The sequence below is a fragment of the Coloeus monedula genome, assembly GCF_965178545.1.
Source record: "Coloeus monedula genome assembly, chromosome: 7".
NCBI lineage: Eukaryota > Metazoa > Chordata > Aves > Passeriformes > Corvidae > Coloeus > Coloeus monedula.
This window is the reverse complement of record NC_138787.1, coordinates 21,806,296-21,832,391: the sequence shown is the minus strand read 5'-3', so window position 1 is coordinate 21,832,391 and position 26,096 is coordinate 21,806,296. Positions and strand designations below refer to the sequence as shown.

Sequence of the window (26,096 nt, the reverse complement as noted above, 5' to 3'; positions counted from 1 at the left end):
CTTTATATAGTATTCCAGTAGCAGCTGCAGTAGTGCTAAATACAGGGGTAATTCTTTCTTCCTGGTCAATAATTTATTTATGTGAACAGGATATTATTTATCTTTTTGGCTGCAGAGTTTTAGCCTTAATTAGTCAGTCCTGGCTGTCCCAGAGTGCCTTAAGTGCCTCAGCCTTCCTATTGTTAAGGGCTTTCCAAGTGCACTTTTATATCCTGCCTTTCAGTTTCCCTGCAGCCTTACATGTAAGCTGCTGGGGCAGTGTTTTCCAGAGCCTCTGCGGCACTATTTTTCCTTTGTCCTCATGCTGTTCTTTGTGTTGTTTTTATTCTCATGACATTACACTTGCAAACACACTATTGCCACAGCAGGTGCTCACAGGAAGCAATTGTCTCTGGTGTGAGATTCACCCCTCTTTCTCCCCATTTTTCCTACTCTTTGCTTGTAGCTTTTGGTTTATATTAAATGACCTAATAACGTGCATGTACAAGCTTAAAAACCAACAGCTGTGCAGCACCCACTCTGATCAAAGGGCACTCCAAGTAGTGCTAATAGCACTGTAAGAGGGAGCAAGCTGTAGGGAATTTGAGGAGATGCTAACGAAAATCACAAAGTTGCTATGGGAAAAGTGTCACTGCTGCACTGGAAAGGATACCCAAGTGAGGAGACTCACCTGGAGACCCCCTGACTTCTCTTTGCAGCTGGTCACTGTGATCTCTTTTCCCTTTCCTTTTCTATCTCTCTCTCCTCTTTAGTTCTTAATTTACTCCAAAAGTAACTTTCACTGTTAGAGATGATGCATGGCATCACCTACAGTCTCTATGCAAACCTGTCTCAACATGAACTGTGAGCATTCCTTTGTAGGATAGGGAGCATAGGTTTGTTCGCTCACATTTAACTGTACTGGAATGCATTTCTTTATCTACTCTCAGTTTGCCAGACTGCTCTGCATCAGCAAAACAGGTTGAAAATTCATACTTTGGGAAATTATCAAAGTGGAAAGATGCATTAAAACAATGTCTGAAGAAATTTGTCTGAGGTTGCTGCTATTCAACGTTTTAACTAATCTAGATGATGGAAGAACACTTATCAAATTTGGAAATGACACCAATAAGGATGGTGGTGAGTTTGAGGAAAAAATTCAATTTTCAAAGGTTACAGACAGCTGGAGAAATAGTTTGAAAAAAATAGGGTGTTGTTCAGGCTGGAACAATAAACTGATTCAGGAGCAGGTAGACAAAAGGCAGAACATTACTACCATTGCAAACAACAGCAAGCTATATAGGATATATGAAACAGAAGTATAAGTCACTATGCTACCACTTCTTCCCTAATTAGTACTCCCTATGTGGAGTAGAAATGCCTATATGTGGGTGCTGCACTTTAAGAAGCATGCTTATGAAAAAGAAAGGATCTGGATGAGAGAGCAACATCTAGAAAATACATTGTAGGAGAAAATGGTTAATGGCCCGTGTTGTTTAGCATACAAGAAGATTGAAAGAGTAGAGAACAGGGCATGAAAACATAAGAATAGTCTCTTAAAACTTCAGAAACTGTGATTAATGACAGGGAATAATTTGGTTTTGATGCCTTTGTTGCAGTTTATAAGAACAATAAGCATTCATTTTAGCAGAAAATATCTGTTAGACCTCAACCTGCCTCAATAAAAGTAACAGTAATAATAATAATAATAAGGCACAAGAATGAATGGATGGTGAAAATACTGAGGACCTCATCACTGGACTTCTCACTGCATATCAGAAGTCTCTGATATCTTCCAGAAAGGACATAGAATGCTGCTGCTCATCTTGCTTTGGATAACAGAATGGAAAATATTTATTAAGTAATTTTAGGAGTCTTTCTGTCTCAGGGGAGATGCGAATTTGGCAGATAGAGCAGAGAAAAATAACTATATCAAGTAGCAAGACCATGCCCCTTGTTCCCTCTTCCATACAGGCCTTTAGAGCAGACCTATGAGAGAGAAAACACTTCTGTCGTAACTAAATGTATCATCCCTTCCCCTCCTTCCTTCTAAGAACTGGGTCAGCCACAAAACACTTCAGTGGGAATTCTGCAGACAATACTTACTTTCATCTTCAATGTATCCCTTCCAGTCAAACGGAGTCACTGTTGAATTAACCAATGTACCATTTTCACCTATGGTGCTGTTTAGCTGAGAAGTAATATTTGTTTCCAAAGTAAAATTTTCTGGAGGCCACTGCAGGCATTTATTCCTCAAGTTGCCCATGAACAGCTGCAGCCCTATCAGTGCAAATACACTCAGACAAAACACAGTCAGGATCATCACATCTGAGAGCTTCTTCACAGACTGAATCAGGGCTCCCACAATAGTCTTCAGGCCTGCAAATGGAAAAGAATTTTTATTCTGCTGTTGGAAACTTTTTCAAAGCACAAATATGGCAGTGTCTCCCAGTAAAGTTACAGATTTCATGCAGAAGCCCAAATACATGATTGTAATGTCTGTGAAACAACACTTTTGTGAAGAGATTTTTCACTTGTGAAAATGAATAAATAGCTGAAATTAATGTCCATTTGAAACAGTGAGTGGAATGAGTTGCATATATTTCAAAACACTTGTTTTAATGGTAAAACAAGCAACTATTTTTTACTCATGCTGTACATTAATCTCACATAAACGTCTTCTTTCTTTTCATTTGTCAATACATCTTGCTCCAAACCTTTACTACTATCAGTTTTATAACATACTAGGTTTAGAAGGCAGAAAACCTGTTCAACAATAAATAGGATTCAAATTTAATGCTATAAAACTGGAAATGGTTTGGAAAATTGTAGCTTTTTAAGATAATAAATCCCCCATGCAACACCCATGCTATTCTTTATTATCTTATTCCTTCATCTTCTTAGTAAGTCAACATTTCAAACAGTTTCATTTTTCAGACACCAGTATTCACAACAAACACCACATAACATCATGTAGGTAGGATACACATGGGTAAGAAAACTTCAGGGCTACTAATATTCATTGAATGTGGAGAAGAAAGCTTGACGTCATACGATGCAAACCACACACGCTGTGTACTGCAATGTCTCATGCAAGAATCTGTTAAACTCAAAGGCTGATTTCAAAAGGAAAGTGCTCATTTTTAAAAGCAAGGAATCAGAGATTTCAGTGAATTCTGATACCTTCTGATTCCTGCTTTTTTTGTGGAAAGAAATAAGATTTATATTTAAAAAATATGAATTCCATTTCAGTGAATTAAAGTCAGCCTCAGTGTTTAACCTGGCTCTCACCTGGAATGACTGATATTGTTTTCAAAGCTCGGAGAACTCTGAATGTTCTCAACGCTGAGACATTGCCCAGGTCCACAAACTCTGTCACATATCTGTAATAGGGGAGTTCACACACAAACACAATGACAGGATAAAAAGGAACAGTTGGGAGGTACGAGGGGCCTAACACCTTACACCAGTTACTTCTTACCTGGAATTACAGAAATAGTTTTCAAAGCTCTCAATACTCTGAAAGTTCGAAGAGCTGAAAGATTGCCTAGGTTTACAAATTCTGTTACATACCTGTAGGATTAAATCACAGTTATTCAGAATTTAGGCAAAGTTTATGCTACTTACTTGGGTCTTTCATCAAGACCACTTTGGCGTTTTTTAGCAAAAACTTAAATAGCAACAGTCAGAGGTTTACCTTTCACTGCAGTTTGCCTTGCATTAATATACTTTCAGAGCCTTCAGCTAAATTAAATGTCTCTGAAGTGAATCACACTGATTTTACTTTGAAAGCCTAAAATTTATCTAGACTAGATTGGTAAGTTCGGAGAATGAAGTCAAAGGGAAGCTCCTTTTCTGCTCAGAAAAAAAAAAAGCAGGACATGAAATTAGCCTCTCTAATACTAGCTGTACTAATGGCTTCTGCAGTATTTATGTTTACATCAAAATACGCATTTTTGAATGTGAAAATTATTTTAGACAAAAGTAAGTCCATAAAAGAATTTCCATTTAACGAAATTGATATGTATTGATACTAATTTCATGCCCTTTTTGCCCTTTTCTTTCCAAGAAATAGCAAAAAACAAGAACTTACGCAAAGGTAATGACAGTGAAATCAAGCCAGTTCCATGGATCTCGAAGAAAAGTAAAATCTTCTAAGCAAAAGCCCCTTGCAATGATTTTTATTAGAGACTCAAACGTGTAAATGCCAGTGAATGTATACCTGAAAAATATGGGAAAATTTAATCAAAAGAAGTAGCAACATTTGACATTGGTATTCTGAAAGAAATTTGAAGATCAAATGAAAGGAGGTTTTTTTCACAACTGGAGAAGAAGTACAGTAAATAAGCAATTTTTTCTAAAATGCATAATATGAATCAGACATACTTGTGTATTTATGTGCATTAATTGTGACATACTGTTGAAGTTCAGCTGTCCTGGTCTTGCATATAAATAAAAATAAATAAATCCATCAAATACATACCATATTAAAATTTATTGCTGACATTCATTTTAAAAGTATGCCATACTAGGTCCCTTACTCTTAAGCAAGAAAGATGTGAGCATAAGTTACTGGACACTGTCTGAATCACTAACATGTAAAACACCTGGTATTGGCTCTAAAGAGGGAAGGATGCAAGAATGTACTGAATCCTCATTCTCACTTTAGTAATACTTTTACTATGCTGCTCTTAACTGATGTGCATACAGGTGCCCATGGTTCTGCTACTAATGCAGTGGTGTAAGGAAGGCTAAAAACATTGGGGAGGTGCTAAACCATGGAGAAAACTAGTGGAATCTCAGTACAATACTATCTGTAAACAATTTTCATGGTTTTTCTATCCAACTGTTCTACTAGACTGAGGTTCAAATAATTGTTCAATGTTTCTGCATAGTTTAGAGAGGAAATAGTCATAGTGCCTCATGATAGCTCCTGCTGGCACATCTTGAACTGCAGTTACTGGCATGCTAACTCCTAGAGGAACAGACAAAGACTTAATGAAATAGCATGCAACTTACTCTACATTCTTTGTCCAGTCTGGAGGGTTACTCATGGTCATAAATACGCAGTTGGTCAAAATAGTGCACATGATAAGCATGCTGAATAATGTAGGTAAGGTTAAGGAAAACACAGTAGTTATTCACACAATATCACACCAGTCATGACCTAAGTACAGCAAAATATTGCCAATTCCACAAAACTTTTAGACATTGGTAAACATTGGCATACACTTTACCTAACCTCATATTTTTCACTTTAGTACCTTAGACTTTAATATTGGTCTTGATTTGTTGACACTCTGATGTTGGTTTGTTGGTGTCTTCATGTTCTGTTTTCAGCTGGTACTGAAAGAAGATGGCCCTCACACCCTGGGAGGTAACATGAGTTGAGCAACAGCCAAAACCAAAATAACTTGCAAGAGTATACATACATACCTGGCACGACTGAATAAGTGTTAGTTCACTTCTACAGTCTCGGTACTAAACCCAAGAGCTAGCATATGCAAGGTAAAAACAGGTTTTGCTATTTACCCAGAGTCCGAGCTGAGCTGAGTCAGTGCCACTGCAGCACCCAGCACAGCCGGTCTGTCAAAAACACAGAATAAAACACAGAATACTGTTTTTAATTGCTGAGGTGAGTGCATTCCATGTTTGCCTAACACTAGCTTAGCAGATTCATGCTTCAATCAGTGAAACAGAAATCCACAGAGAGCTCACAATTTAATGTGAATAGTTTTCCAGTATTATTTTGGGGCTCTCTCAAAACACACATTAGCAGCAAAAGCAGCTTATTTGTTTCTACCAATGTTATAATTTGAAAATGCTTCAATAAGTGTGGTCAATTGCTTGAAAAGCACAGAAAACTGGTGATGATTATAATGAAAATGAATTTTTATTTGAAGTTCCAGCAAGGAACATTTAGGCACTGTGGGACTATGAAACCCAGACTAACAGCTCAGATGGGCTGGTTCATGGGAGGTGGGACAATCCACTGGGGCTTCATGACACTCAATGCGATGTTCTTTTCCCACCAGATCACTGCCTCTTCAGACAGCGCAGTTCTTCCCTTTCTGTGGCAGTAAACTCGATTCAAACATTTGGAAATACTGAAGTAACCAAACTAGACGAAAAGCTGATTCAGAATGGCCACATGATGGCAGCAAAAAATAAGCTCTTTTACCCGTTTATACCAAATGGTTAACTTATTTTTCCTCTAGTCATCTCTCTAAATTATGTGTTCCTTAAAAGTACTTGCATCACCATAACTGACAAAGAAAATAGTTTAAATGAGAGAAAGCTATTTACAGCTAAACTTGTACCTGAGAGCCCAGAACTGATTTTTTTTTTTTTTTTTTTTTTTTTTTTTAATCAAGGAGATAGCATTTGGTTGTTTTGGGTATATTTTTTTACCATCAACAAAACCAAAATGAAACAAAAACCAAACCAAACCAATCAACCACCACGAAACCCAAACCAAAACCGCAACCCTTCACTCTAGGTGAAGGAGAAATAAGAGAAGTAGCACCAAGGTCTAAACTTCTCAGAAAATTGGTGCCATCATTAAGATCATTGCTTACAGCAGCCGAAAAATTCAAACTTAAGCGTACCTTTTCAATAAACACTGAAATCACAGGGAAGGATTTAGCTGCCTGACTCCCATAGACAGGTGCATGACCTTTGCCTAAATGCCAGATCCAGCACTGGATAATGTGGTATATTTCAATAAGTGACTTAACTAGTTTTGAAGATCATGTTGTCATACATGCTCTGTAGAGCAAAAATCATTCAGTGCCTTAGAATAAATTATTAGAATGCCTTAGGGTGTTTGTCACCACAGTCCACAGACAGGTCTAAAGAGCCTGTTTTAATTTAATTGGGAAATTCCTTTAAGTATAGAGAATCCATTTTGGAATCCAACTTGGAGATGCCTGCCTGCAGTTTCAGTTGTCTGAAAGATGTTCTCAGAGTTAGAGAAGTGCAATGTGCCCTTAGGAGAGCTGAGGTTTCACCCCTGTGCAGTGTGTTGTGTGCTTCCAGCTCAATGTCATGGTACCATTCATAACAAGAGCCACAGGTAGGTCCTTGCACGTTGCTCACTCTGTACAAAACTTACCACATCTGGGAGCTGTGGGGCCAAAGTGCTGTTGACTCTGAAAGGGAGCAGATGCTCAGTAAGGGCTAACATACTTAGAAATATAAACTCTGACCATTTCTCTTATGAGAATCTCAAACATAACTGACACATTCAATGTCTGTGTATCTCTTCTGTCCTCTCCCACATTTTGAGTGATTGATTTACAACTTAGTGTTCCCTTATTTTACTATTTTACATTCTATAATTTAGCTATACACATAGGCAAAAAATTCTGATCTCTCATGACTTCTTCATGGAAATGTACTGCTTTTTTCATGCTCTTCCCATATAGGCAAGCAAAGGCACCACACAGCCTCAAGCTAATCAGTTACAGGAGCAGCTGAAGTCTCTTATCGCCTGTGTGGACTGGTGGAAGATGAAACAATTGGAAAAAACCCAAATATTGCCAACTGGTTTCACAGATACCTTCTGGCAGTCAGGCCACACTGAGGAACACTGCAATGTCAGCTTCCAGAGCCTTGCACAGGGGTACTTACACATTTTCTCTAGAACATCTCCCCAGTTCTTTCTAACATTCCTTAACACTCTGCAGCTCCAGCCACAGCCACCTCCCTGGTTTTGACTGTTCAACACTACTTATTCTCACCTCTTCATTCTTTCTTATTAATTGCCAAAGCCGGACCATCTCCCATCACTCTTGTGTTGCCCCCTCAGTTCCATGTTCTACCTTAAGTCGAGTCAGGCAGACAAAAGGGGAAAAAGAAAAAAAAAAAAGCAGACTATTAGGAGATGAGTCAGCAGAGAGAAATTCATGCTGTCACCAGTTTCTGTATCCAGTATTACAGTAGGTACTGGCAGTGAGAATAATTGCAGGAAAACTCTGTGAGTACTGGAAAGAGACACACTGTTTCTCTGCAGGGCAGCAACATCTGCTCACATGTCTGGGCACATGTGATCAGAGAGCCCTATATGGAGGTTCAGAGAATTTGGAGGACAGACAGATGAAGGTTTTCCAACCAGTGTGCCAGTGTCATTGTGCTTAACACTTGTCTTTCACACTGAAAGGCACATTTCTGTTACAAAGGCCAAAATGCCAAACACCTGCCACAAAATGTGGAGGAAGTAGAGTTTATTGATAAAAGTCAGAGGATTATTAAAAATAATAATTTTACCCCTAACCTTTTTTGTATAGGTAGGTAACCTTGTATAAGCAGCTGAAATTTGAACTGCAAAAAGAAACACATTTAATGATTCTTAGTTAAAACACTTTAATATTTGCAGTGTTTGTACTATAATGAAAAATACTAAAAATTTTAAAAAAAGAAAATTACAGACCCTGCACATCTATTCTTATGTTTTAGATAAAAAAAATCTTATGTCTATATCTAAAAATAGTTACACAGCTGTAACAGCTATAGTTAGCTGATTGTAAAAAGAAATCCTCTTCCTGTAATAGAGTTAAATTACACAATCGGTTAATAGATAGAAGGAAAAATACTGAAATGACATATTCTCTATTAGAATTTCTTTTGTTCACACTGTCATCAAGACCAGCTGGATACTCTTTGAACACAATTAGGAGAAACCTAAAACCAAGACCAAACTCAATAACCAGTATGCCAGTGGAAAGCATTACCCACAACTCAGCCGGTGCAGTGTGGGAAGGTATTGTAAACCAGGGTCGTGTGAATGGATGAGCATTCATTGGAGGCTGCAATCTGACAGTATTTGGCTGTGTTTTTTCACCATCACCACCACTGTGTCTGTAGGTCTCTGTCAGGTCCCTGAGCTACTGTCCCCAAATGCTCCCTGACTCCTCTCCAGACACCTTCTTCCCCTTCTCCCACTGCTTTAACTTCCCAGGAGCTCAGAGCGAAAGGTATTCTGAGCCAGCAACCATTAGCCTTGTTTCTTACTTTTTCCAAAGACCTAGAAAATTCTGCCAGCACTCTCTAATAATACGGCTTCTGCCTTTGATTACTTGTTCAATGTTAAAAGTCTTACTGTCACACTGAAATTTTAATTTGGTAACTACATTTCCCAGTCCTGAGGTTTTGCAAAAAAAAAAAAAACCAACTGCACCAAAACCTCACCCACTGGAAATTCCCATCAACCTGTTATGACCATCAGGCAGCAATCCCCCATGTCAGTCTAAAACTTTACCTTGTGCACATCCCATCAGTTATGGTCTCCCAATCTGTCCACCATCTGCATGTACAGATGCTTTGCAAACCGCCTGCAGGAATGCTGCCTATGCTTTCTGGCAATGTATTAAATTTGGCAGAGGCTTATGGTGCAAATGGGCGGGTTTGGGAATGTGAGAATCAGCATGCACCAGCCAGGCTTCCAGGCACACTGCTGCAGCAGACTGGAAAGCTGATCTTGAGGATGGCCCCAGAAGAACCTTGAACCTTTATTTATGATGAAATAATTACATTTGCTTAATTTCAGTGTGTAATGTTTTGAACAACCACTAAAAAAGGATATGAATGTACCAAAATTTTAATAGCTATTTTTCTAAGAGGGTTGAAGGGAGTTAAAATGTACAGAGCAGAGGTGGCACTGAATCGGAAGATTGCCTTCCCTTTATTCAATACTATAAAGGTCTGGAAAAGAGAAAGAGAAGACATTTTATCAGTGTTTATTCATATAGATTCTCAAAAACTGTTACAAGTAAGCAATCACCAAAATTGTAACTTTTTGAACAGTTGATACACAAAAAGCATGACTAATTTTTCAAATAAAAATTATTTCCAGTACTTACGTGATGAATATGACATATGAAAATTTAATTAATTCAATGCATTAATGTTTTTGTTTTACTTCCTCATTAAACAAACTCAGTAAAGTATTATTCCTTTTAATGTGTTCCTTGTAAATAAAGATGCACAAATTACTAACTGAAATTCTAATTTTATTCATGTTTTCCCACAGAAAACTCCCCCAGTTTGAAATAGCACAAGCAGGGTAACCTCACCTGTGGACTTTAATGATATATTAGTCTTACTAACTAGAAATACTTCTGCAAGCTGATTTATCCACTATCCATTTGTTTATAATTTTTGGGGTTTTTTGCTAAGGAGTGAGGGAAATAGCAGTAACACACAGAGCCATATTTAGGTAGGTCTCTGAGGACTGAACATCTGAATATACCTTACTGGAGGAGTGCAAGCGACAATCCCAAATGATCCTCCTGCACAATTGTGGTTTCCAGATGTGAAACTTTCCCAGAAAATACATACTTTTAAAATTTAAGTTTAAATATCTATGGAGATAATCAAATTTAGAGAAGCTTACATGCATGCAAGCCTTACATCACAGAATTGTAGAAGACTCTGTAGGTTAAATGTCTCAAATAAATCCATGAGCTAAACATAAACAGTATGAGAACAAACCCTGCAAACACTGCTTTGCTTCCACTGCAGGCCATCATGTCTGCACCTGCTCTAACACTACACACAAAATGTGGGCTGTCAGGTTTCTTTGATTCACTAAGGTGCCGTTCAACTGCAAGATCAATCAGAAAAGAATGAAAAACAGTGCAGAAGGAAGGAAGGTTCAGTAACTCAGAAGAAATCTGCATCCAGTGGAAGGGATGATTCAAGGATTATAACCTAAATTCAAATGAAATTAAAGGGAAATGTCTAAAATTGCTTTTTTAATTTTTTCTTTTTTCCATTGTCAGACTTGTATATCTTGTAAATATGCTATGAGAAAGATTCCTTGATTTTTGTTAAGTTGATGATGAAATGAGCTGTAAACTAGAATTGCAGTGGAAGTGTGGGTATGGTGGGTATGTTGGTTTCATCTGGTGTCTGTGACATCAAGTATTGGTTCAAGACTGTAAGCAGTGAAACACATGACTACTTCCGGGAAGGCTGGTAGACAGGGAAAATATGCCAGTGAGGTTCAAGAAGGACAATGCTTCAGTCTGCTGAGATTTGGAAAGTTTAGTATGTATGGACCATGGAGTATAGATACGAATGTCCAGAAGCACACAGGAAGTGGAGAGAGATGCAGAGATGGCGGTTTACTGAAGGCAGAGCAGAAGCAAGGATTAAATCATGAGTGAAACCTGCTCCAGTCCCAGTTCCAGCGGCTTCTTCCCTGAGCTGTCCCTCCATCACAGCTCTACACAGCACACCTTCTCATACAAACCAAACCCCTTAGGAGTAAGGGACACTACCAGGCAGACTTTACACTATCTTGAGTACAAACTCAGGATGTGTAGGAATGTATAAGATACGTATATGACTTCCCACTTCTGCATAGAAATGGAGAAACATGTGAAGCTGAGGACACCCTGAGCTAATGTTTCCAAATTTCCCACTTCCAGTTGGGGCTTACAGGTTACAACCTGCAGACGACCTGACCTTACATGCAGCTTTCATTTCAGCTACTGAAGCAACCAACCAGATGAATGACTGCTTGGCACAATGTTTTAAAGCCTCACACCCCAAGAGGGAAGGTGAATTTCCTCTCCCAGGTCTGTCCCCAGCCCCCAGGACTCACATCTCAGATGCCTCCAACTCATGCTCTTTTTTGTAGTTATGAGGTAGTTGACAAAATGCATTAAAAATCACACTTCCTACTAACTGTATCTGAGACTGCAGCACCTTCATTTAGTCAACCTACATTTTTTAAAAAATCTTTGAACACAAGCATATTAAACATACATCTATTTTCTAACATGCCTTATGGAAAATAACAGCATGCTGGCACAGCTCCAGTTTCAGTTGGAAGCTGCTGCTATTTTAGCTGTTCTACTTTCTGCTGCCCTGCATAAGCAGAACCAACAAGACATAAATTCCCTACCTCAGTTTTAATTTTTCTCTCAAAGCATCTTTGTGACTCAAGCATTCAGTGACTTTGTTGGTCCTCTAACTTCTAGCCTTAAACATGAATTAAAATTGTACCTTATCTCTGAAGAAGAATTTTCATTAAAAAGTACAGATAAGAGCTGATATGCAAGCCCTGTGTAAGCTCCCTGCTATATCTCACTCCATTCTCAACCCAGATGCAAGCCAATGTGTAGGTAGTGTGGATGAACATGAAGTGTTGTACCCAAAGCTGTCAGGACAAAGTAGACATACACTGAGAAAAGCTAGATAAATTCTAAACAAATTGTAAGATCGGATACATGCTGATATATGAAGGATTATGTATAAATTTCAGGCAGATATATGAAGGATTATGTATAAATTTCAGGCATCATGTTTTATTCATTTTTATGAAGGCACAAAACCGACTCACACTCAAAGTATTTGAGTGTGAATATAAATTCAAAGAATTCCCTGAAGACAAGTCCCTGATTTGCTACTTTTCATCGGTAACCTAAAACCCAGTTTGTTATCTTCTGCCATATTTGAAATAAAGCCAAAAACCGAATTCTTAGCAGGGCAAAGGAGGAGGAGGAGGAGGAGTGTTTTGAGACGATGTAGCTAAGAGAGAAGAGACAACACTGAATAAAGATATGGTCTCTTGGGATAAAGAGTTCCCAAACCTTGTTTCTCCTCTCCCTCCTCCTAGTTAGCTGTAAATGTAGTTTCCAGAAGGCTGGATTTAGTACACTGACTGCTACCACATTGCATTTCCACCTTCTGAAAAACAGGAGGTGATATAACATTGAGCTGGGTCCTCAGCTTCTCTGGAAAAGCTCCAGCAGCAGCTAGAACAGGAAAGTCATGGCATATGCGGAGTTGTCATTTCTTGCTTTGTGCTTATCTTTTGAAACAATGTTTTCTAGCAAGTCCTTCACTTTTTGCTTTGCTAGAACTTTTCACTTAAAAATTATTTCACTTAGAACTATGAAAATATCCAAAATCACTAGTGCATTCACCTTTGCTGATGTAATAATGTGAAGCAACTTTACAGAATCTTTTTGGGTTTGGAGGCATCTTTACTGACAGATGTCATTCAGATCCTTCTGGCAAGAGGCAGGACATGGAGTGGCAACAAACAATGTTGTATCTCTATCAAAGCAGGAGGAAAGTGAAGGTTTACCCACTTAGTTTCACCTGCTCTCTCCCTCCTCTTTAATGCAGCAGCCTAGGTTCAAAGGAAAAGAGCCAGCCCTTAGAGTATGAAACCAAGTGGACCAGATTGTGATTCATGCCCACAGGTCAGGATCTTAGGGGATTCCAGCTGATCTTTTCTCTATAGACAATGATGTGAACATCATTGATCCTTTGTGATGGCAGCTTGAGCATGAGTAGGCAGTCACTGTTATACTGGGAACACACAGATTTGCACTTACACAGAAGCAGAACACAAAACATGAGTGAAGTTCCAGTTCACTTTTGCTCAATTTTGGATTAAAGAAAACCAAAAACAACCCAAAAAAAGAGCGTTGCAACTCTTTAGGATGCTAAATTTCACAGTTCTAAAGACCAGCATTGTTGGTCACCACAGTCAGCAGCATTTCAGCATAATGAAATCATAAATATATGAGAACGGTATTCTATTCTTTTCAATAAAATAATTACATTTCAAGGGTACAGTTGCTGGCGTTCAGGCTGATGCAGTGTAAATCAAAAATACTATCAAGTGTGTAAACCTGCTCTAATGGGCTGTCCTATTGTCAAACAGCAGTTGTCATTATTTTCCTTTTCCTTTCAGGTTCAGATTAGTATTGAGTACAAATATGTCGTCTTTTGTGTTAGGTGTTGCATAGAAGCATGCTTACAAAACCATAAAACTATTGTACCTATTTGGTTTTGCTTCTCTTAAAAGATTTTTATTTTAACTTACCATCTCAGGGCTACCTCACACACAAATTAGGGCTCTCAAACCAGCTTAACATATGTATTTATTCCTTTCTTATTCTCTATTAAACTGTATCAAATCATGGCATGCACGAATGTTTTGCTTAGAAAAAGCAGTCCCAAGGATGGAATATGAAACACTCTAGATGACATTTAAACATTCACCACATGAAACATACACTGAGCTTGATCAATCTTGCTACAAAAAAAAATAGGAAAAAAAATAAAACCAACAAGAGAGATGCAATACTTGCATATAAGGCAAATAATGGATGACTTCATTCATGACCCAAACTTGCAAAAAAAAAAAAAAATTCCTAAAACTCCTATACAGCTTTTACAAATAAACACAGTGACCAGTGCTGTGAGCAACCATTTCTATTCCCTATTTGAAAGTTTAGAAGCCAAACTTTCTCACCGTTTCTGCCAGTAAATCAGCTATAGTTTATCCAGAGATCTTAATAGAGGTTTGAAGAAACAGTGGCATCTGGTATTTCCATACACTTGTCCTAAACCCTTCTTGCAAATAAGTATTTTCCTTCATTCTGGTGTTTTTCATTAGACCCATGACATTTCAGATAGATGTTTCACCAGGGAGAAACATAAAATCTCAAATGATTGTGCAGCATTTGTCAGATTATTACATTGGAGAGGGTGTGCTGATGGACCTCTTGGCTTTACAAGGTGGAATTCAGAGAGAGGTAAAGCTGAAATGTTAAACATTTCAGAGATACGTACATTCAGCATTAAGATTCCTATGTGTCTTCTTAGAGATGTTCCCTTCTGCTTCAAGCTTTTCTCAAACTATTTCTCCTTCTGAGAATTTCATCAACTGCTTCCAATATTTTCAAAACACACGTGAAACAAGACATAACTATTTCCAGAGTTCACATGCAGCTAGATAATAAAATCTAGAAATTAGATATTTTGAAGTAAAACTGCAGGTGAAAAATTGAAATAGGTATTGATTTTCTGTTAGGAACATCTATTTTCCTCTTACTGATGGAAGAAAAAACAGAGAGAATCATAGCATTTGAGAAATTTTTTGCCTTGTCTTGGACTGACAGAGCTGTTTCTATTTCTGTCCTGTAGAAGATTAAAACATGTACATAGAGAGGATATGTGGACTTCAGCAGAAAGAAGAGAATCCCAGAGGGTGTGTGTTTGGACCATACATATCTGGTGTGCAAATAAAAAGATTCTTCCTTTCAAGTTGTACAGAAACTTGACTGAATATTTTCAGCTGGTTTCTCTCAATTTCTTGCAACTCTACCACCAGACCTGGGTGATGTAGTAAGTTTTCAGCTCCATTTGTGAAGGGACTGAAAGGGTCTTCCAGTCCTAAGGGCTCAAGAGGCATATATCATGTATCTGTTTTCACTGCCAGACACATAAGACAGATTGGTTTGGCTATAAAGGTCCAGGATGAGTTGTGGGCAGGTAGAGATAAAATTGTATGGAATACTGTATCATGAACAGACACAATTAGTACAGAAATCTACAAGGCCTGCTTTTATAGAAACACATCTTTTATCTTTGTAAAAGTAGAACTGTGATTTAAAGATAAATCTTCATATGCTATGAATGGCAGATAAAGGCTCTTTCAGAGGCACCAGATAATAGAGATAAAAATATTGTTCTTTCACACAGTATTTTCTCTCTTGTCAAAATAGGACTCATAAATCACATGAAATTTAGCAAGCTGAGACACTTAGAACACAGTAGTTTGTGAAAATCAAAATAGCTCCTGTCTTAATATTGACAGTTTTTACAATCATAGAACCCAGTAATTAAAGGATTTCAGGCCTCTCCAAGGCCAGTTCTACTAAAAACTTTAAAATCATTTTTACACTTTTTTTTTGTTATATTTCCTGCTTATCTGTTTGTTTCCCTATCAATCCCATAAATTTCCTAAGCATTTGCTATCAAAGCAGATATCTGTGAACAAAAGGTTCTATGCATCGGTTCATGCTGTCAGTTTTAAATCTGAATAACCTTAGAGAATTTTGGTGTACTCAGTATGAATGTGTGCTCACTTTTAAAAAGTTCACAAAGTATCTATGTATTATGTATCCTCATCTTTGTATTACATATTGCTTATAATCAAAGACCACATACTATGCTTCAGCTTTGATATAAGTGTGCCTTTGATATAAAGTCAGTTGTATCAAAGAAATAAATTTTGAGGTAAATTAAAAAGGTGAAAATTGGTAACCATTAAGGCAGATGGATTCTGGCTGCAAATTAACATACTGAAGTAACAAACTATATGATCCACTCCAAGAAAATGAAATGAGCATGATAACACACTCCAAACACTGGCATATGAATAGGATTGGTATTAGACTCACTTTTTTATTGATGTAATATGGGTCCATGTCTTCCAAGGGCTCAGACACCATTCCTGGAGGTATGTCGCCATATATAAAGGGGAGTGTTTTTCCTGCCTCCAAATCACTGTTTGGTTTTGGCCCGTTTTCATCATCGTCTTTACGATCTTGTTTAGGATTCTTAGCTTTTTCTGCAGCAATGCGCTGTTCAATAGCTGCAAGAGACTCTCTAGTGAAGTATTGGAAGCTGTCTGGTCCTGGTGGTACAAGCACTGACTGCTCCATCTTTTCATCCTGCACATTTTAATTACCATTTATTCTTCTGCATAGGAAAATACTAAAAGAAAGCAGAAAATAAAAGTCAAATAAACAAGCTGAAATCACCAAGTAAGAAAGACGTAGCAGTTGTTTTTAAATGCTATTGTTTATGGTATGTTGAATTGTTAAAATACACAATTTGAAAGTTATGAAAAGACAAAGTAAGCAGTTTACCTGGTAATTTGGTATTTGTAAAAAGCAGTTGTGTTTTTACACTAGTTATTGAAACTGTAAAAATTTCTCAACTTCAGGACTATTTACTTTTACTCCAAAGAAGGAAAAGTATGATGTTTAAGAATAATTAAATACATTCTTTCCTCATAACTCTACTTCTATTACAATCACACTCCTCTGGAATCAATCAGGATTACATTGGTAACTATAAATAGAACAGTTCAAGAGAACTAACAGAAAATTTCACTGAGATCAGCAAACGTATCAGAAAACAAGCACTGTAAAATCAGAATTTCTATTTAAAAAAAATCAGGTCCATATATTATGAAATATTAAAGCAGTGATTCCAAGTTTTTGTATGGGGAGTTATTCTAGATAAGAAGAAGAGCAATTGCCTAGTATTAGTTCAGTTTAGCTGTTACTGTGTGTCTGGTTCTTTATTCAATTGCTGTATCTGGAAAATTCTGGAAATATTCTGGTATATTTATTTATAGATTGCAACTGCAAAAACAAACCTGTTGGGAAGGAAAAAAAAAAAGAAGCAAAAAAGAAGTCCTGTTAAGACTACAGATCTGGGACCTTCCTTGCTGCTGAAATAAATTTCTAATGACACCAGACAGACAGGTGAAATATATATTTGGGCTCACAATGGTGCATATATCCCTCATGTCTGAATGTAAAGAGATAAATGCAATCTCATCCCATTGCAGAGATCCTTATGAAATGATCAGTCAGCCTTTCAGGAGACTCAAGGGTCAAGGCAGGTCAGTAGTCACTGAAATAAGCTAGAGATATGGAATGAAAGAGAAGTAAGAATACAAGAGGTGGTTGGGGGAAAACACATGAAAACAAATTAAAAGGTGACAAACAACCCCAAGAATTGTAGAAAGATGCTGGAAAATATGAAAAGAATAGAGAAAAAGAATGGCTCAAGAGGAGATTGTAAATTAATGAAGAATTAAGGGAGAAAATGAAGAACGCAAAAAATAAAAAAAATGGGAACTCTGGAGGATTAGCAATATAAAAATGACATGATGAAAATAAAGAAAAATAAAACATAGGTGGAAGAACAGATTACTGGGAAAGGAGCAAAAAGGTAAGCAAATACAGATAGGGCTAACTTTCTACTAAGTAAAGGTCAATAAGGAGAATAAGTAATTAGATGACAAAGGGAGAAGAAAGAAAAATACAGCTGGGAAATAAAGAGGAAGGTCACCAAATTACATTAAGTAATAAACCATAAATTCTCTAGATCAGTAGTGCCGGGGTGAGCACAACATCTTAATCACATATATTGTACTGAGTACTCAAATACAGTGTATAAAACAAAAAAGAGGGGTCAAAGTGCTTACGGTCTCCACAAACACAAATATCTTGATTCCTAAAAAAAGTTAAATCCCCCATATTTCACACAGGTGTATAAATCATCGTCCACAACTGGAGGAATGATTTCTAAACAAACAAGGTCTCAAGTTTCTCACTGTAAAAAAATTAAAGTGAGCTGATCTCGCACCAAACACAAAGTATTCACCCATGCAAAGTAGACACTCATGCCAGAACCAGTTCTGTACAGCTCCCCTTCTTTCCAAGGGAAAATGAATAATCCTGATCTCTCTCCATTGGTGGAGGGGGGAGGATATAAGAAAACGTACTTCAGCCAAAAGGGATTCAAAATCTTGCCTGTCTCCACATAGAGAGTATCCTCTAGACAGTCCTCAGCTCCCTATTTCATGGTTTGTTTACTTCTGTGAATTGACACTTCAGTCACTTAACTATTGAAGTTATAAACTCACTGTTTGTACACTCTGACATTGTTTCTTAATGTTCAACCACACCTTGTGGATACTGGGAAAGAAGAAGAAAAAACTATCAGCCACATCACTGAGTTTTCAGATCTCAAACTGATCCCCGTGAGTGGCACCACAGTTTGGAAGACAGATCTCCTACTAGGCTGTTATCCAAATGTTGTGGGGGACACAGCTGTAGGTGGATCCTACTTGCTCTGTGGGCTTCAGGTAGATACAGAGACTCAAGACAGACAGCCAAGACATCTTCTCTGCTCAACCTACTCGGCAAAAGAAGGGACGAAGACCTCTCCTCCCTCTCCTCTCCTCCATTCCCCATGGGCATTGACAAATGAGTCTACATAGCTATGTCTGCCTTTCCCTCTCCTCCTCCTCCTCGTGAGACTCAGGAGGGTGGCTTTCCCCTTTGCCATTTTTCCTTTGAAACCTTCATTCATTGTCCAAAACCACCCCAGCAAACAGCACTCAGTGTTCCCTGCCACAGTAGCCAGCGAGGGCACACCAAGCCAAACAAGTCCTGGCACTATGGGAGGGACATGCTGGACAGTAGCAAGGGCAGTCTCATGTGTTGGAAGGAAATGGATGGCCAGGGAACAGTCAGCAAAGATCAGATCTGAAACTGTAGGGTGCTGTGTCAGGATCACCCTTTAGGTCAGTGAATGTTCCCCCTGGCATGCAGGACAAGGATTACCTCAGGACTGGTCTGCAGGTGCACAGAAACAAGATGCTTCGCAGCCATTAGTTAAGTTGCAAAAACATTTGATTCAGCTACTGTGTTTATATACTGAGTTTAAAACCAGCAAATGGTGTGCGCTTTTCTAATAATGCCTGTATTTCTTTATATAGAAAGGAACTCCCTGTTATTTTTCTATAATTAATCCTGGAATGTTCTCTGGTCTGTCAAATGTACATGGAGCTGGATAGCTACACCTTTAGATGTAACTAAATCTAAGTAGGCTGTACTTAAAAAAATCTTTCAGGAAGCTTTATGAAGATTACCTATTTTTTATCCTCTACTTAACAGATTAGAGGATGATATTCCAGATACATTTTCCCTTCTTCATACATTTCAATAATTGTAAGTATTCAGAATTGCAAATAGAAATCTTCTATAAAATTTAAAAGTCAATACTAAATGCATACAGAATTCACTTCAGTCTTAACCCCAAATCACTTTCATCTCTCGTATCGCAGTGCTTACCTAATAGGTTTGTATTTCCTTTACTATAGTCAATGAATTTATTCTCACTTATCTGTGATGGGGATGGATAAAAATTGATACCAGGCCAATTAATCAACTGATATCCTTCTGATTTCCACCAAGTGATTTATTAAATATTAATTGAATAACTGGGATTATAATAACAGATTGCTTACTTGATCCAAATGGGCTTCTTTTTTTTCTTTAGCATTGCACTAGCAATTCAACATAAGAAGGAATATAAGAATACACAAAATATTAATTTCAAACTGAGTTCTTTCCTACCCTCCTGGAGGGAATGAGATTTTTCCCTTCTACATTTCCATGTCTGTTTGAGTGACCTTCTTATAAGTAGTGGACAACACTTCAAATTTTGGAAAATAAGGTACTCAGAACATCTGAGAATAGAATCATTGTTTCTTCTGATATTTCCCAGGCAAAATATATTCACATATACTTTGTAGTATAAATTGTTGTAAGATAGATAACTGCAGAGCGCACTCAGCATGCAGGGATCAGACCATCTGCAGACCACAAGCAGAATAAGTCACAAGTTGTGTCACTGTAGATCTATACATGCTTTGAGAATAACTATCAAATATCCATAGAGCATCTGCCTATTTTTATAGTCTTCAAATTTCATCAAAATAATTTTTCTAGACAAAGTAAAGGGACATATTGGAAATAGATGAAGAGATGGTGCCTTGCCAAACAATGATTTCAAATCAGTTACACACTGCTCCTTGAAGGAGTCAATTAGACCATACATAACTTTCTGAAGAAGAGACAAACTTGAACAAGATTATTTCCTAACCTGATAAGCATCTAGTTTACTGTCAGCTTTCATGTCCTTCATACCTTCACAACAAGAGTTTCTGGAGAATTTGGTCAGGAGGAACTTAGCATACATGTAGAACTACCGTGCTGCAAATACCTAAACTTTAGCAAGTGAATTTATATTATCCATACACTCAAATATGAAACTGAAACATGCTTTGATGTTTGACCTTCTGGTACAACAGACATGAATTAAAATTTAGCTGCTGCAAAATAAAGATAAATTAATGAATCCACATGTAAACTCACAGAGTCCAGATCTCTATGTTATAATAATTCACATCATTTATTGGCACAGTTTCTCATTACTTTAAATTTATCAATGAGTCATTATGATTCTTGTCCTCAGCATACAGAATAAATATAATTTACCTTCCTCAAAGTGTGGATCTGTGGGAGAAGAGGAAGAAAGTTGTGGGAAGCCACTACAGTTTTGTATGTGCAGCCTCAGAACCAAGCCTGTGTCAGTCCTGTCTCAATTATGGGGTTACTGCAGGTAGCTAAGGTAGGTAGGCTATCCAAAGCAACACGCTTGGCAGAAGGGCAGAAATTGGATTGGAATATTGGAACTATACAACTTTTTATGACTCCCTGTAGCTCACATATAAAATTAAATTTAATTCTCATGGACAGCTTTATAAGGGAAACATGTATATTACCAGACTGATAATAGGATTCTCCCATATCTTTCTTTACCATCTTCTTGATGTTCCCTCTCAGCATGGATATTGCAGATCTGGCACAAGGACTTGCTTGCATTACATTACTTAGACTTGGATAACTGCATTTACTTAATGCATATTAATTTTAAATAAAGGGTAGGTACATTAATACTGCAGGTATTGGAATAGGGTACACAGATATGCACTGAGCTATAAATAAATTATCTGAACTATTGGAAGCAATCAAACACTATATGCCAGTTTAAGTGAAAGTCTATGCTTTGCAGCTGGATATTTCCATTACTTAACTTGACACACAGAAAGAGACACTGAAGGGGAGTGATGAGGGGAGAGGATGACTATTTAATTTGCCACAGAGCTGCAAACTGCCATGGGATAGCTGTGTGATTCAGGAAGGCAGTTTTATGTTCACTTTGGGCTGCCCAACAGCCAGAGAGCAGAACAGACAGGGATAGGAAATGCAGCTCGTGTCTCTGATATCCACACTGCTCTGTGATTGCTTAGCTTACATTTCATTGCATAAAATACTTATGTTAAATTCCCTCATCAGCTCCAGGAACTTCAAAGCCACATTTTCCATCAGTCAGCAAAACTCTTACATGACCCCAGCAAACAGACCATCTGATCTCTCTTTGCAATGCTCCACCATCACTGCAGGAATGAAATCAAGACTAACGGGATAGAAAGAAAGTGTGTAAGAAAATACGAGCTTAGCATCTTAAAGGTAAGATTTCATTTCGGAGGGCAATCATGGCTTCTGATCCCTGTTCCTAGAGCTCTTTCTCTATTATACCTAGTAAATTCACTTGAGAAAAGTCAGTTGAAAAATCACCAGAGGTATTTTAGCTGAGAAGAAAAAATGTAGCACTAACTATGGGAAAAGAAAGTTTACTTCCAGTGTTCACTCACAACTAATTTCTTTAACTCAGGAAGAAAATGCAAGTGTAAATTTTGAAAAATAAAACAAAATAAAATAAGCCAGCCTTCCCTAGCAAGATAATTAGCCAGCTAAACCACCATGCTGGTAAAATCAGGATGCTCCCCGTGAGCTAACTGTTTACTGCAACCTTTTCTCCCATTAACATCTAGATTTTCAGTCCTGTCCTTGTATCTTGTTTAGAGGAAATCTGTAATACAGAAAACTGTATGATGTAGACACAGTATATTATCCATCTCTATTAGTTATATATGTATGCATTGTTGAAATTGCTATTCTCAGTATATTTTTAAATACAACTAATGTATCTCTAAACCAAAACATAGGTACTAGGCTTTGCTTTAGATTTAAAAGAAATGGCTTTGGCTTACTGCTTTGCTAGTCTAATTCCATTAACTGCAAGCAAGTCTTCTCTATTTTAGAAGGCTGAAAAAAACAAAATAGTTATGCAGTTTCATAGAACAAAAGAAAGAAAATATTTTAATGGGAAAAGTCACAATGCAGCTGCATTAGTACTCCATCTGAGCAAATGCATTTAATAGCTTAGAACTACTGGATTGCTACCAAGCTGAATGGATTCTCTGCTTACTCTATTCCTGCAGCATATCTTGTGCAGCAAATGACTGCAGTACAGAGAAGCAATCTTTCTGCTCTCTTTCATTTGATTAGAGCACTGACCCCTTCTACTGGCAATCTGCCTAACTTACTCAAGTTTAATTTTCTTAAACATCTGTTTCTTAAACATCTGTTTCTATTTACCTTAGCAAACATAATAGCACCTTTCTTCAGTTAAAAAAACCAAACAAAGCCATGTAGGCTATGCAGTGTACATTACATAATGCTACTGATTCATTTTACATTAAGGTAAAATTGAATTTAGACAAGATTTAAGTTCTGGTCTTGGCATATTGCTACTCTTGGGAAAGAAATAAAAGTTGATGGAAAACAGATTGCTCCATACCCTGGAATGATGCCAGATTTGCAGAGCTAATAAACCCAAAGACATTGCCATACTCAAATTATTAGTGGGTTGCCTGACCCCATTAACAGCATAACATACTTGCTATCTCATATGGTCAGTGGAAAGGTCCGAAGCCTGAAAGACATAATGACAAAATTATTTACTTCCTAACAATTTTAGTGAGCAGAGATTTCATTCTTGAGGTTTTCCTGGGTCAAGGAAGCAGATGCAGGAACAACAGGAACATGTTTAACACACAAGATAACAGGGGGAAAAAAATTCAATCATAATTAAGGAAATCAGAAGAGTTTCTGCTTTTCATGCACAATTATGGGGCCGTTATGAAGCCATAAACGCCCCAAATTGTAGAAACTTGTACTTTTTATACCACACAGGAAGGCCAGACACCCTATGAAAAGTAGATCTTTTGAAACTTTATCCCCTTGCTTTTACACACAGTGCACTCATGGCATGCCCCAGGACATGCTTGTGCATGGTGCAGAGAGCAGGCAGCAGCAGCCCCACCACTGTGTGCTGGGAGCTGGGTATCATCTGCTAAGTCACTGCAGTGCAGCACGCAAAGGGAGGGATCCAGCTCACAGATCATCTTTGAAAGAAAAGAGTGCTCAAGGAATGGGAGATGCTTGAAGCACAAACGAGCTCTGCAGCCTAGGAAGAACTATTGCCACTGCATGACTTTGGGATAGTTCTATGGCCTCAGTCCCTTTCTGCAGCCCTCAGCCTGTCTCAGGTTTTATAAGATGCAGCAAATACATGGGCTACATGTGAATCAAGTGTTTTCCAAATTAATTCATACGCTTTATGCTAATGCCACATAGAATGTAACACAAGCCTGTAAACACGTGACATTTGCATTTCTGTTTATGTGGGCAAGGCACTGCGCCTTGGTCACTGGCCTCTTCTGATCCTGCTAAGGCAACTCATCTGCAGTTCTTCCCTCATGTCCCTCTGCAATTTTGTGATTCTGAACACACAAACGAGCAACCATTTTTACCAACAGCAAGAGGATTCTGCTGTTTCTTAGCAAGCTGCTTTGAACCTAACAATTACCTAATAATATGTGAGAAATGGCTTATTTCCAGATTGGCAATTTCGCTTTACAGTAGCACAATTAGTATCTGTTCTTGCAGATACTTGCAAGTTAAATTTTATTTAACTTCAAAAACTATTTTATATATACATGTAGTTCTCAAAATAAAAATAAAATTAAGAACAGTCACATCACTGCTGTAAAGAAAAGTCTTCCAAAACACAGACCTGGTCAAAAATAAACAAGTAAATAACTCTCACCTATATCTTGATTAGGTTTGAACTGATTTTCAACAAACTTTGAATTAACAATAATGATCCAATGTAATTTTGGAAAGTTTTCATTCAGTGGACACTCATGAGGCCACGATGTCCCAGTCTTGTGTCCAGGCACGTCTATACATGATGTGGTCTAGAGACATGACAGCGCTCAAGCCCTGGCACCTTGTGCCCTAGAGGTAGTATAGTTACAGAGTTCATTTACTCTACTGAGTTTTAGATATTTAGCTTGTTTTAAGATCTAAAAAGCCCCTACACGGCACTCAGTATTTTCAGTTGCATAAAGGGGAAAACAATCTTGAAAATTCTTGGACAAAACAAAATTGTTCTTGCTATTAAGTGTTCAACCACAAGCAGCAGCAGCATCTGCTGCCTCTGCCCCATCCTTTGAGCAACACCTTAATTGGAAAAAGCTTCAGATTTGCAAAGAAAGGCAGGGCCTGGGAATTAGTATTTCTGCAGAAGCAGTAGTTTGGAAGCCATTGAGTGAAGACTGTTAGCCACATTGACTTTTACTTAAAAGCAAAAATTTCAAGGTTTTTTTGTCTTTTGAGGTGCTGGTGAGTTTCCAGTCATTTAATATTTTATGTTCTAACACTACAGTAAATGTTCAGGATGTTGATTTTTGATGGGAATGTAAAGACATAATAAATAATCCAGTCAAAAACCAAGAGCAATAAAATTAGAGACTAAAAAATCTAGTGGTATTGGAACTTTGGGAAGTTTTTTAATCCTATGATTGGTCAAGAGGAACAATTAAAGGAATGTGCTTCTTTAAAATAAATAAGAATACAATATGTGCAGAGATTTCAAATGTTTAGCAGCCCAGAACACTTGAAAATGAATGAACTTAATGCTATAAAGTGTACTGAGAAAACAGACAAAATGTAAAACTAAGATATCATCACCAGACACCACGTGCTATTTAAAAATGGAAAACTATTAATTAGAAATTTCTGAAATATTGCTATATACTTATAAAGAGCATAAATGATAACAAATTTTGAAGCAAAACATTCAGTCATTCAAATCCTCAGCCACTGTCTGGTAGTTTTCTGAAGATCAAATAATCTGCTAAAAGCAGGCAACATTTACTTTATCAAATTTAGTATTAACACATGTGGTTAAACATGGAATTTTAGTGCACATATAGTGATTATTTTGCAAAGAAGCCATTCTCAAATATAGGTACAGAAACATAAAAAAAAAGAAAGAGGTTTGAGATCTGTACTTCTTATAAATTATCACTCAGTGCACATCAAATGTACACTTAAACTGCAGTAACAAAGCTAATGAAGCAATAAAGTATTAATAAAGTCTTCTATCTTGCATTCCACCTTGAATTTAAACTGATATATTACAAGGTCTGTATAACGTGAATCAGTTCATGTGGCTCCACCTATGAGAACTCTAACAGGAGAATCAACATGGTAAACTGAAGACCACAGAAAATAATGTCAGATGTCACAAACAGCAAATAATATCTCTTTCAGCCTCAACTTTTCTGATTGAAAAATACCAGTATTCCCATTTTGTAGGATTTGTGGTTGGTGATTAAAGTACTTTCAGCTATTTTCATGCAAACCCACACTTTTGTCTTTTCATTAATTGAAAATACTCTTGCATTTGTAATTGAAAATGTTCATTGCTGCTTTAAATTACCATTTTTAATGTTGTATTAG

The 26,096-nt window shown here is 37.4% G+C and overlaps 1 protein-coding gene across 1 annotated transcript in view; it reads right to left on the bottom strand.

Moving 5' to 3' along the window:
- Positions 1–16,454, bottom strand: part of LOC309574965 (sodium channel protein type 1 subunit alpha-like) — a gene marked incomplete at both ends in the record, with an annotated part of 62,629 nt that extends 46,175 nt beyond the window's left edge. The window contains 7 exon segments of the mRNA XM_082285009.1: positions 2,086–2,358; positions 3,271–3,362; positions 4,073–4,201; positions 4,999–5,079; positions 9,550–9,560; positions 9,562–9,681; positions 16,191–16,454. Coding sequence (XP_082141135.1) covers positions 2,086–2,358; positions 3,271–3,362; positions 4,073–4,201; positions 4,999–5,079; positions 9,550–9,560; positions 9,562–9,681; positions 16,191–16,454 — 970 coding nt within the window.
- Between the last annotated feature and the right edge of the window lie 9,642 nt (positions 16,455–26,096).